General features: G+C 35.9%; 1 protein-coding gene across 1 annotated transcript; it reads right to left on the bottom strand.

The window, feature by feature from the left end:
* Positions 1-1,080: 1,080 nt before the first annotated feature.
* Positions 1,081-4,088, bottom strand: LOC145003395 (7-deoxyloganetin glucosyltransferase-like). The gene is made up of 2 exons (XM_078962523.1): positions 3,490-4,088; positions 1,081-2,129 (listed from the first exon to the last, which is right to left on the bottom strand). Exons 1-2 carry the CDS (start codon positions 3,992-3,994, stop codon positions 1,195-1,197), a joined length of 1,440 nt encoding a protein of 479 aa, XP_078818649.1. The 5' UTR covers positions 3,995-4,088; the 3' UTR covers positions 1,081-1,194.
* Positions 4,089-13,938: the final 9,850 nt, after the last annotated feature.

The following is a 13,938-nucleotide window of genomic DNA, read 5'->3' on the forward strand; positions in this document are numbered from 1 at the left end:
GTAAGGTAGCTCAGGATTAGAATAAATGGAGCAGCCTTATTGGGAAGACAGGGTTTGTATATACCTAGTCATTAAGGCTTTTATTCAAAATCAGTTGAGGCTTTGGACAACATGCAGCAACATGCTTCTAGGGACGCTTAACTAGTTAATATAAAGTATGAGAACCAAACCTATTCCAAGTATATTTAAATAAGAATGAGAGAAAATTATTTTTGGAGATTTTAAGATTGTGAAAAGAGAAAAACCAAACAAAATAAGTAATAAAAAAAAAATTGAACCGAACCCGAAATGGACCAAACGCTCGGTTCATTTCGGTTCCTAAAAAAAATATTTTTGGATTTTTGGAAAACAACTTTACAAAAGGGAAGAACCAAAACAGAATAAGTAATAATAAGAAATAATGAAAAAAAATTGAACCGAACCCGAAATGGACCGAACGCTCGGTTCATTTTGGTTCCTAAAAAAAATATTTTTGGATTTTTGGAAAACAACTATACAAATGTGTACAACCATAGACAACACCTTTTTGAGATGGAGAAATAATATGTGCTATGGGACCAAACCCAAAATAGACCGAATGTTCGGTTCATTTCGGTTCCCATGTGAACCGAACCCGAAATAGACCGAACGTTCGGTTCATTTCGGTTCATTTCGCTCCTTACTTTTAACTTTGGGATGAAGTCTTTGGTACCGATTCGGATTCCATCATTCCTAGACCATGAAGGATTTTATTGAAACTGGCTTCAGGTAGGGCTTTGGTGAAGATATCTACCAGTTGATCGGTGGTTCGAACAAAGTGAATTTCGATATTTCCATCCTCCACATGATCCTTAATGAAGTGATACCTCAGTGCTATATGCTTGGTCTTAGAGTGTTGCACTGGGTTATGACAGATCCTAATTGCACTTTCTGAATCGCAATATAGTGGGATCTTTTTCATCCTCTATCTCTATCTCTCTCTCTCTCTCTCTCTATATATATATATATATATATATATATATATATATATATATATATATATATATATATATATATATATATATATATATATATATATATATATATATATATATATATATATATTTTGCAGCACTTATTGCTTAGCCTTATTATTCAATTCAAAAGTACAAAAAATAACAAACCAATGGATTCTTAACTTGTAACAAAGACAAATATCGTAAAATAAATTACGAATCATTTTGAAAATTCCTGCATCAAGTGGATCAATTTCTCGAAATCAGCCATGGATGAACCCGAAGAGGTACATGCTTTCTCAGCCTTGTTCTTCAAGTCAGTGACATTCTTCCTTATGACATTTCCTTTTGCTCCACTCATCAACTCAACAACCAAGTTTTTAACTTCATCACTCTTCACATCATTATCAATCTCCATGGCAATACCCCATTTGTTGCAACTCAACCAACAATTCGTTTGTTGGTCTGCAAAAAAAGGCCAACAAATCATTGGTACTCCACAGGAAATGCTTTCGAGTGTTGAATTCCATCCACTATGCGTTAAAAACCCTCCTATTGATGGGTGGTTTAGAACTTGTTCTTGAGGACACCATCCTGCCAAAAACCTTCTATCACTTGTCTCTTCTAAAAACTCGGGTGGAAGCACTGCAGAGTCACCAATCACAAGGTCTGGACGTATTATCCACAAGAATGAATAATTGCTCTTTGCGAGTCCCCAACAAAACTCCACTAGTTGTTGAGGTGTCATCACGACAATGCTACCAAAATTCACGTAAATAACCGATAATGGTGGTTTGGAGTCTAGCCATTTAAGACATTCTGGTTCTTCTTTCCAGAGGTTCGATTTGATGGACGCTAGAGATTTATCAGCGATCTTGTCTTCAAGGAAATGAAATGGGCCAATTGCGTAGGAAGGAGGAAACATTGAAGAAATTGTGTCCAAAATGTCACTTTCTAGTTCATGAAATGTGTTGAAAATGATAGCGGAAGCCATTTTTGCTCTCTCTACTTGCGCACATAAGAATTTAACCATATACTCATCACCAGGGTAGATAATTCTAATGAATGGAGGGAAATCTTTTAGACGTATTCCAGACATGGTAGGTATACAATCTACAACTGTATCCAAATAACCATTTACTAGAAAACTCGAATCTGCGTATATATCAAACAAAAATAATGATATTAGCTTCAAATTTGCACCAAAAATATTAATTTATCAGGGCGATTCAAGCTTATATTATTTTAACATAGAGCTTAATTTAAACCAATATTAATATATTTCAAAACCCAATTAGTTAGGTACTAATTGTCCCATATGCCACATCTTGATTTTTGAAGACAAAAATTAACTTTATCATTTTTAAACTTTTAGTTTATTATTTTATATAACGTTAAACAAAAGTAAGACCAAAGGGCCATATATTCTTGATTCATTTAATGCCCCCAAATTAGTTAAGATACCATGTAATTTATACATGATATTCTATAAAATGTGAACGTCACTTAATCAGTCTTCATTAGTCTCGATCAGAATTGGTTGACACATGCATATATAGACAATACATATATGCATAAACATTCAAAACGCACCGACACACATGCTTGTATAAATAGACTTGTCAGTTTATATACTTATAAAGAAGAAATAATTATAAAGAAGAAAAAAATCCTTAGCTTTGTGATCATATTTCAACATTAAATGTTTGGTGTAAACCTTTGAGGAAGAATTTTCTCTTTCCAGGTGAACCATAAAAACCTTATCAATCATTATGAAGTAAAAGTATAAACTCCGTAGAAAATACGTAATAGAAAATTACAAAACACGATGACACTGTCAGGTCACAATTAACCATATGTAAGAAGCATGTGATATAAATTAAATTTTTTAGTTTTCTTGTAAACTGACACCTCTAATTAATTAATGTGCAACTTGCAAGAGAGATATGACATATGAAAATGAAACTTATATAATATATATACCACGTAGGCAAGTACTAATTAACAAATAATCAAGTTTTCTTAGTTTAATTCTTATATGACATTATTACTTTTTTCAAAAACTTAAATTATTCAATTTTGCAGTTATTCCATTTTTTAGTAATATTAAAGTTAAGCTTTTAACAAAACAAATAATATGATGAGAACATCTACTATAGAAAGTTCAATAGTAGAGCCGAATAAAATATTAAAATTATTTATCATTTAATTAAAATTTACCATTGTAAGATGTATCTCATTCATATTCAATAACCATTTAAACTTTTAATAGAAAAAATAAAGTTTTTTAATGCTTAAAATTGTATTAACTATAAAACTATTACATTTCCATTGATCTTTGCAGAGTTCGTTTTTTTTTTTTTTTTTTTTTTTCTTTTTTTGATAAACTTGTATTAACTATAAAATAAAAATAAAATAATGATGTGAGAATTGATTATTTAATTATATAAAGTTCAATACATTTTGAATCGTTTGAATTAAAACTTAAAACAATCTAACTAAATAAAAATATTACCTTTAAGGGGCATTAAACCCTTTTCCAAAAGATTTTGATACTGATTATAACATAATAGAGAACCAGCTCCACTTGTCCACACGAGTATCTCCGGGATACCCAATTCAGTGGCGGCAGCAAGTGTGAAACCCATAAGGAAGTCCGACACTATGCAAGTAATCGGTGAATAAGAATCACTTACTTTGGTGAGTAGATTTTTAAATGGATCCAAACAAGTTTCATCAACGGATTTTGCAAGAGAAGGGATGTCCTGTGAGGCGTCATGATTTTCCGGCGGTGGAAGGCCATCGGGAATAGTCTCAAAGTGGAAGGAAGGGAGGTTGCTTAGGGCGTCGGATCCCTGAGATCTGAGAAGCCGTTGGTGGTTGAACTCAGTGTTTACGAAGGTGATGATGAAGCCTTTTGAATGGAGGATTTTGGCAAGTTTTAGCATTGGGTTAATGTGACCTTGTAGTGGGGCTGGTATGCATACTGCATGAGGCTTCTTCTCCTGTTCCATAGCCATGAAGACTTTCTTTTTCTCTCTCTCTCTAAAATATGAATACCGAAGTTTTAGTGTAGCGGGGTTGATATGCCTACTCTATGGTATATATATTAGCTTTTCTCCAGTCTGTACTCAAATTGCCTTCTTTTATTTGACTTCTACAGTAATTACAACTCAAAATGTGTAGGTATTTGTCTATATCTTCACTTTTTATTCGTATTCATTAGCGACATTTCACATTTGTCTATATTTTCTAAACTGACCATGCATTATTAATTTGTCCAACATTACCGACCTGTCCTGCGATCATTTAACATGCATTATCATCTACGACTACCTACCATATGATTTGGTTTATAGATTTTCGTAGAGTTTGGTACCTTTTTTTTTTTTTTTTTTTTCAAATAACTAACTTTATTGACCAACTTTTGTAATTATAAGTAATTTTAGTCATTATTTTTTTTTTATGTGATCGATCATTCAACTTAATTTATATTGTGAAAAATTAGCAGAATGATTTTTTTTTTTTTTTTTATAACGAGAAATATATTAAAAACTCACATCAAGGCGATGTGAGGAATAATACAAAACATGAAAAAAGAATAACATACGTAAAACATGAAATATTACAAACAAAGAAAATGATTTAAATACTATACTCCGAGGTTCATGTTCTTAAGCAATTCTTTATCTTTGCAACAAATGAAAGTTATCGATTTTATCATTTCCATTGTGTTTGCCGGAACAAAATGAATTTTATTGAAAACCCTTTTATTTCTATCATTCCATATACACCATAGTACTCCGCATACGATCACATTCAACAGTTTTCGTTTCTTTTTGCATTTAGATCATCGCAATATGAAAAATAACATATCCTTCACCAAATCAAAGTCATCACAGGAGATTTCACACCATAAAAGTATAGAGTCCATAACCTCTTTCACTGATGGGCATATGAGTAAAATGTGATCGCTCAACTCCTCATGATAGTTACATAAACCACACATAATTGATAGAACTCTGACACCCCTCCGTTTAAGTGCTACTGTTGATGGTATTTTGCACATCCTCGCTCTCCATCTAAAGTATAAAACTTAAAACGATATCACCTTACACCACGCAAATTGTCAATCACACACCACATGACCTGCCAATTAAATCCGTTCGCATAACAATCTCACAAAAAAACAATGGTCAATCACGAAATTAGAGGCCCAACGGTATTCATTTAGGTTCTAGTACACAATCTCCTTAAGGTCGATATTGAGTTTTTTTTTAAAACCAACCTTATTTTGACAATATTCTTCCAAACACCCGTTTTGGATCTTTTAGCAAAAATAGACCAATGTCTTCCATCTAAGTCATGGATACACCGAATAGCTTTCGCCCATAGTGTAGAAGTATCACTTTTCAATCGCCACATCCATTTAGCTAGAAGAGATATGTTAAGACTTTTGATAGATCCAAGCCCAGTACCCCTCCAACTTTTTTGAGCAATAAGTGTTTCCGAGACCACCCAACTGATACTTTTCTTCTCAAGGGTCTCAATGACACCTTTCGGAACAACAAAGATGGACATAAAAAAGGTAGGAAGATTACCAAGAACCGCCTTTGCTAAAGTCACTCTTCCACCAAAGCTAAGCGATTTCGCTTTCCATATCGATAGCTTAGAATGGAATTTCTCAATAATCGGCCTCCAAGCATTCTTTAAGTTCATGTTTTCTCCCACTGGAATGCTGAGATAAGTGAACGGGAGAGATGATGGCTCGAAACCAAGAGAAGCAACCTAATTCGATATTTCACTAGGTGATGCTCCGACTATAAACACTTTAGACTTGCTAAAGTTAACTTTCAATCCCAACAAAACATAGAAGCACCTCAATATCCTTGCCAAGTTAGCAATATTACGTCTCGACCATTCTCTGATGAATAAAATAGATGAACCAACAAATATTAGAGTTTTGAATTTAATTCCATCAAAAACTCTTTTCTCAACCGCTGTCTTCATTGCAACATTTAACCTTTCCATTACAATGATGAATATGAATGGAGAAAGCATGTCTCCTTGTGTCACTCCTTTCTCCATAGAGAATTCTTTTGTTGGACTTCCATTGATAATCACCGATGCTCTTCCCGATTCTAAACAATTACGAATCTAATATCTCAATTTATTACCAAAGCCCATTTGATCCATAATTGAGTTCATAAATACCCAATTTACAAAGTCAAAATCTTTGCTAAAGTCATCTTTAAAAAGCAACATCTTTTTTCCTTTTCCTTTTGCCCAAGTACAGATCTCATTAACCACCATTGGACCCTTAAGGATATTTCTTCCTTCAACATATGCGGATTAAACCTCATCAATGATATTACCGATGACCTTCTTTAGTCTGAGTGCTAACAACTTTGCAATGAGTTTGTATAAGGATCTGATCAGGCTTATAGGTCTAAAATCCCCAAAGTGAATTGGGTCTTTAGACTTGGCAGAAAGGGATATAAACGAAGAGTTGCAACCTTTAGTGATTTTGCCTCCCACTTCAAAGTACTTCACCAACCCAACGATATCGTCTTTTAACAAATCCCAATATTTTTTGTGAAATGTAAAAGTGAAAGCGTCCGGTGCAAGTGACGTATCCCCTCCACACGACTAGACTGCATTTTTTACTTCTTCAATAGAGAACTCTCCTTCGAGAAAACGGGCATCAGTATCACAAAGTTTATTAAAGCCTGAGTTGTGAAACAACAGTTTGTTTTGCCAACGTTCTCTATATTTTTCCTCAAAAAATTTTGCCGCATCTTGTTTAATTTTGAGACAGATCGATTATCCAAACTCCATTCGCCATAATCCCGCGAATATTATTTTTCCGGTTCCTGTTATTCACATAGCCATAAAAAATCACGCATTTTCATCACCATCCACCACCCATTTCAATTTAGCTCTTTGCTTCAAGTCCAAGGCGATCGTCGTGGAATGTTCAACAATTTTAATACCTCTAATTGATCTTTATTCAATTTCTGTTGTAGTCAAAGGCCTGGATTCCGCCGCCAATTCAATCTCTATTGTTCTTTTCTTCAAAGAGTCCAAAAACTTGTTATCATCCTTTACTGTAATTGATTTCCAACCCTTGATAGCTTTTTTTAATGTTTTAATTTATTTAGCAGAAATACATTAGGAGTTCCGAACCCCACAAACTCAAAACATGCCTTCCTAAGTACGTCGTCAAAACCATCCTTAAGTATCCATGAATTGAATAATTTGAATGAGGGGGGCCCGAAATCATCACACCGAGCTCTCAAAATAGTACGAGAATGATTTGAGAGGTCTCTATCTAACGAAAAGCAGGAGGCGAGGGGATACGTAGATAAGAAACTATTACACACCAAAATTTGATCTAACTTACTCAGTTTGGCACCCTGCATTTTGAAAAAGGTGAATCTTTGGCCTCCCATCTTCAAATCGGTAAGTTCACATATGCGAATGAATTGATTAAAAGCATCAACAATGGTTTGGCAAAATACGAAGTTTATCCTCTCTTCCGGTCTACGAACCACATTAAAGTCATCCATAAATATCTAGGTAGCAGATATCGAGGATTTTAAGGCTAACAAATCATCCCATGATTTTGATTTCTCATGTACCAATTGAGGACCATAGAGATTCACTATTCCAGTGAGACTGGTAATGCCAACGAAGTTACCCAATGTCGCAATGTAATACCTAGATTTAATAGTCTGAACCAAAGAAAATGGTTTAATATACAATATTATTACCAGGCCACCAGATCTTCCCGTGGTGAAAACCTGCTCAAATCTACAGTCAGAATCACCATAACAACTTATAGTATTTAAGGGCGCGGAAGATTCTCCCAATTTAGATTCTTGGATGCCAATCATACATAACTTATGCTCACTCCGAAGCTTGTGAACCCAGTCAACCTCGTGTTTCTCTCCTAGACCTCTTATGTTTAGAGTTATAATATTCATTGAATGATTATGTTTTTGCCATTTTCACCAAGGACTTCGTTAAGTACCGAATTATTAACGTCAACCTCAAATCCCAATATATTCCCCACCACCACAGCGTTTCAAACTTCTGACGAGTAGGATAGAGATGGAGAATCAACCTCAGTGTCTGAGAGAGGAACGTGAGTAGGAATCTATCATTTATTTAGATCAAAGGAGGCTTGAGGCACAGAAGGTTTAGAAGAATCGATAGGAGTATCATCGACATTTATCAATATTCTTCTCCTTTTATCTTGGGCACTATCAAATAGGGGTGAGCATTTGGACCGGACCGAATCGGACCAGCTCTTGGACCAGACCAATTATGGAGAATTTTGTGGACCATGGACCGGACCGGATGAGTCGTGTCCGTGTCTGGGTCCAGGTCCAGGTTTTCTGGTTTTTGGACTGGTATAACTTTAATTGCATAGAGTATAAGTAATCTACATTGATGTATAATATTAAAACTTGCAAAATTAATACGTTTCCGTTTCATGCATAACTAATCTACATTGATGTATAATATTATAACTTGCAAAAATTAATTTTCCAAATAAAAGCAACTAACATATAAATCAAGTTCATCAATAAAAGTTATACAATTTTAAGACAAACATAGTATTACTGTAACAACAAAAATGATAGTTTAAACTTTAAAATCAATCAAACTAACAAACTTCATAAACTCATAATCTAATCTTCCACTCAAAAGCTGAATTTTTTTCAGCTTTGATAACTCTACTTTGAAGGATTTTAACTCAGTGAATTTAATACCAAAATAAACAAAATTATAGTCTAAATTTATCTAAAAACTATAAACTAAATTGTGGAAAAACCCGAAGGTCAATCCGACTTAAAACGAATGAGTTATGGGTGTTTAAAAAACATCACATATTACAAAATGTTGCTGAAAAGCTGAATTTTTTCAGCTTTTATAGCTCTACTTTGAAAGATTGTAACTCGGTGAATTTAATACCAAAATAAACAAAATTATAGTCTAAATTCATCTAAAAAATATAAACTAAATTTTCGAAAAAACCGGAGGTCAATCCGACTTAAAACGAATGAGTTATGGGTGTTTAAAAAACATCACATATTACAAAATCTTGATGAAAAGCTGTTTTTTTTCCCGCTTTGATAGCTCTACTTTAAAGGATTGTAACTCAGTGAATATAATACCAAAATAAACAAAATTATAGTCTAAATTCATCTACAAACTGTAAACTAAATGTTGGAAAAAACCGGAGGTCTATCCGACTTGAAACGAATGAGTTATGGGTGTTTAAAAAACATCACATATTACAAAATCTTGATGAAAAGCTGTTTTTTTCCCGCTTTGATAGCTCTACTTTAAAGGATTGTAACTCAGTGAATATAATACCAAAATAAACAAAATTATAGTCTAAATTCATCTACAAACTTTAAACTAAATGTTGGCAAAAACTAGAGTTCAATCCGACTTAAAACGAATGAGTTATGAGTGTTTAAAAAACTTCACATATTACAAAATCTTGCTGAAAAGCTGAATTTTTTCAGCTTTGATAGCTCTACTTTGAAGGATTGTAACTCAGTGAATATAATATAATAATAAACAAAATTATAGTCTAAATCCATCTACAAACTTTAAACTAAATGTTGGAAAAAAACCGGACCGGATAGAAATCTTAGAACCAAGAACCGGCCCGGGGGTCCAAAAAACAGTCCAGTCCGGTCCGGTTCACCGATCCGGTCCGGTCCATCGGTCCAAATGCTCACCCCTACTATCAAAGTTAACATCTTGCCCACCCATTTGGATCTCTTTAAAACCCAAATTATTTGGAAAGGGCCCAAAGTAACCGATTTTAGCTAGGTTATTTAGTTTATTTAGAAGCCCATTAGGTGACCCACCAAGATCCCCAATTCTATTCGCCGCTACATCTGTGTCATCTCTATCCAATACATTTTCAATCCGTCTTTATGAACCACAACATTAATGCTATCGTTACAACCAAAGGTTTCAAATTCCGATTGCAGTTGAACATTAATTCCCGACCGTTGGGGTTCCCCACGTCAGTGGCTTTCAATTCTCCGATCATCCACCTTTATCGGGATGTCTATTAGGACTAAATGTGTATTTTGTTGGTGATATTTAATATTAAAAGCTTCTAAATATTATTGATAAAAGTCACAAGTATATACACAAAAGGTTAGCAAAAACAGGAAAAGATAATCTCTAAAACAAAAGGATATATATATATATATATATATATATATATATATATATATATATATATATATATATATATATATATATATAGAGAGAGAGAGAGAGAGAGAGAGATACTGATGGAGTCCTTCACTCCCCTTCAAGTTGAAGTATGTAGATTTCAAATGCCTAACTTTCACCAAAAAGAACATAGACGCTCGACACCGAGAGCCTTAGTAAAAATGTCAGCCACTTGGTTTGTAGTGTTGATGTATTTTGTAATAATTTCTTTAGAATCAACTCGCTCTCGAACAAAGTAACAATCCATTTCAACACGTGTTTTGTTTTCATGAAAGACGGGATTAACAGCAATTTGTCTAGCAGCTTGATTATCACAGAAAAGTTGAGTCGGAGCATCTTGAACCACATTAAGTTCACTCAACAATCAACACAACCAAAGAATCTCACTTACAGTGGTAGTCATTGCTATATATTTAGCTTCAACAGAAAAACGTGATATGACTGATTGCTTCTTTGTTCTCAACGAAGTCAGATCTCCTCCCAATAGAACAAGATGTCTAATTCAAGATCGTCTAGGGAACTGGCATCCTAACCAATCAACATCGCAAAAGGTAGTAATATCAAGGCCTCCCATTTTTGGAAGAAGAATACCTTGACTTGGAGTGGCTTTTAACTAATGTACCACATGAATGGAAACATCTAAGTGTTTTTGTTGAGGATCAGAAATCGATTGGCTGAGCAAGTTCACTAAATATGAGATGTTTGGTCTTCATACATGTAAATACAGATTCGTCCAATCAGTAGACAGTATTGAGTGTTATCAACGAGAGGGTTATCGGTTTATTGATCAAGTCGTACGTTTGGATCCATAGGGAATTCCCTTGCTCTACATCCTTACTCACCATAATCTTTAAGGATGTCAAGAGTGTACTTTCTTTGACTAAGCACCAACCCTTCTATGTTCAATCTACTTCATTACCAAGAAATATTTTAGAGGGAAATATCTTTGATGCTGAACTGATTGTGTAGATGGAGTTTGAGTTCTTTAATTTTGGCATCACCGTTTCCGGTTATAATTACATCATATACATAAATGAGGACAATGATGAAAGAAATATATGTCTTGTAGATGAGGAGTGAATGCTCTACCTTGGATTGCGTGAAAAAATGTTTAGTAAGGCAGACGTGAACTTTTGATACCAGTTTCAAGAGGCTTGGTATAGACCATAAAGAGATTTATGTAGACGACACACTCGATTGTCTCTGTTTCTTATAAAACCATGAGGAATCTTCATGTAAACTTTGTCTATTTAATTACCAAATCACCGTAAAGAAAGACATTATTTACAACCAGTTGATGGGTAATCCAATTCTTCTTGGTTGCTACGACTAGCAAGGTACGAATAGTGACCAATTTAGCGATATGAGCGAAGGTATCATGGAAGTCAACCCCTTTTCATCTGTGTAAAGCTTTTAGCAAGTAGACAAGCCTTTTAACGATCCACTTCTCCTGTTGGGTTGAACTTGATTTTCTACACCAATTTTGAGTCAATCGATCGGCTTTTAGAGGGCAAGGTCTTAAGGGTCCATGTCTCGTTTCGTTCCAGTGCATTGATTTCATTTTGCATGGTTTTTTGCTAGCGTGTATCTTTGGAAGCCTCGTAATAATTTCCTGGCCCATCATGTTCAGTGATGGCGGCTAGATAACATTTGTGAGATTTAGAAAACTTTTTATATGAGACAAAGTTAGACAAAGGATGTATCGTAGAGCTTTTTTGATTACTTTTTCTTGACCCTCTCACTACGTCTTCTGAGCGTAGTGTTGTTCAAGTCATTATTCACATTAACATTTTCATCGATTTCTATACCACCATTATCAGCCGTTGGAGTGTTGTTTCCATCTGTAGGAATCGAACTCTAATCTTGTTCATCATTTATTAATGTTTGATAAGTCTCTATCTCTTATTCTTCATTATCATTTGCAAAGTTTGCTTCAGTTGTGTTGACTTCATTGTTGACAATATTTGCAAATAGGACTTGATCATTTTATTTTCTAAAATCATATTTGTAACGACCGAAAAATCCAACCAATTTAAATTTTTCAAAAACAACCCGATTTTATTAAATTATTACAAAAAGGTTTCCAATACAAATCATTTAGAGTATTCCCAGAATCTCATTGCTACAAAATCATGAGGAGCGGTACGATCACGCCTTCGCCTTGCCACAGTCTCCTGAAGAACCTGAAAAACATTAAACCACAACGGTAAGCCCGAAAGCTTAGTGAGATACCCCCAAAATACCAACCACATATACCATACACGTAACATGCTATCTCATAACGAATCACAGAACAGCCATGCATATCGGGTCTACTGTGGGACTGGTCCGCCCTGTCGGGCCTTCAGTCCACCTGGTCCACCCTCCGTGTCCAATCCTATCCCTCGAGTCTGCAGTGTGGTTGGTCCGCCCGCACTGGGCCTTCAACTCACCTGGTCCACTCTCTGAGTCTACAGTATGACTGGTCCGCCCGCATCGGGCCTTCAGTCGGCCTGGTCCACTCTTCGAGCGTCGGCACGTCTGGTCCGCCCTCATGAGGCCTACAACCTATCCGGACTGCTCGCTGGGCCTTCGGAATAACCGGTCCGCCCTGGGTATCTTGGACTACAGCACGAAGCAGGACCCACCTCAACCCAACTCCAGTCCAAACAACCATGTGCACATAAGCAAACAATCACATAACAAATCATATTCCGGCAACCGATCTAGCAGATCACATATCACAACATACTCTAACAGGATACCGACCTAACCGGTCACTAGCATAGCCTCACCCTACATACCAGGATACCGACCTTAACCAGGTCTCTAACGAATACCATCCTAACTACCAGGATGCAAACATATCAAAGCAATAACATAACAACAGATACCCGGATCTCAATTCGATAAAAGGGCCGGCCTTGGTGCGTTAGACCCTGTTGATATAGTGAGGATAACTCACCTCGAAACTGCCGGCTGAAAGGATAAGATCCCGCTGCTCCGGACTCCGACACGAACTCTGCCACTGAACACCAAAACACTCAACTCAAAATATACCCTTAATTACCAAAATACCCCTGGAAGACAACTGGTCAACCATAGACAAAGTCATAGTCAACCCCTGACTGACTCTACTCGCCGAGTCGACCTGATGACTCGCCGAGTCCCTATGCTTAGAACTTCCCTCAATCCGCGACCTAACTCGACGAGTCACCCCGAGACTCGCTGAGTCCAACAACTTTGAGTCCACTCGCACCCAACTCACCGAGTCATCCCTCGACTCACCGATTCTCGACTCAACCAGAAAATATTGGGACTCTTCGACAAGACTCGCCGAGTCCAAGAACAGACTCGCCAAGTCTAAGGCTATCTTCAACCTATTCGCTAAGTTGTTCATCCAACTCGTCGAGTTCCAGCTTATCTTCAAGCAACTCGTCGAGTCCACCCATGTGACTCGCCGGGTACCACCGGTCTGAATCCATATAGAAGCATTCCAGGCTATGCAATTGATCCAAAACATATATCTAGCCTCCTACAATCCATCCATCACATAAAGTGGCAAACTTTACGTGAATCCAAAGAGATCTAGGCCTCATTCACTTTTGAGCTAGGGTTTGGGACATGATATCTTCCCTAAGCACTCAAACACAGGGACTTTAATATTCTCTAGGCCTTCCCCAACCCAGATCTGAGGTAGCAACCTCAGATCTAT

Source organism: Lactuca saligna, chromosome 6 (assembly GCF_052625555.1).
Source record: "Lactuca saligna cultivar CGN05327 chromosome 6, ASM5262555v1, whole genome shotgun sequence".
In the NCBI taxonomy this organism is placed as follows: domain Eukaryota; kingdom Viridiplantae; phylum Streptophyta; class Magnoliopsida; order Asterales; family Asteraceae; genus Lactuca; species Lactuca saligna.

What these genes read in the sequence shown, in the direction of transcription:
- LOC145003395 (XM_078962523.1), bottom strand. Translation starts at nt 3,994, where the DNA reads ATGGCTATGGAACAGGAGAAGAAGCCTCATGCAGTATGCATACCAGCC. An exon ending in GGGTTTAATGCCCCTTAAAG is followed by an intron (nt 2,130 to 3,489) that starts GTAATATTTTTA and finishes ATATATACGCAG; the next exon opens with ATTCGAGTTTTCTAGTAAAT.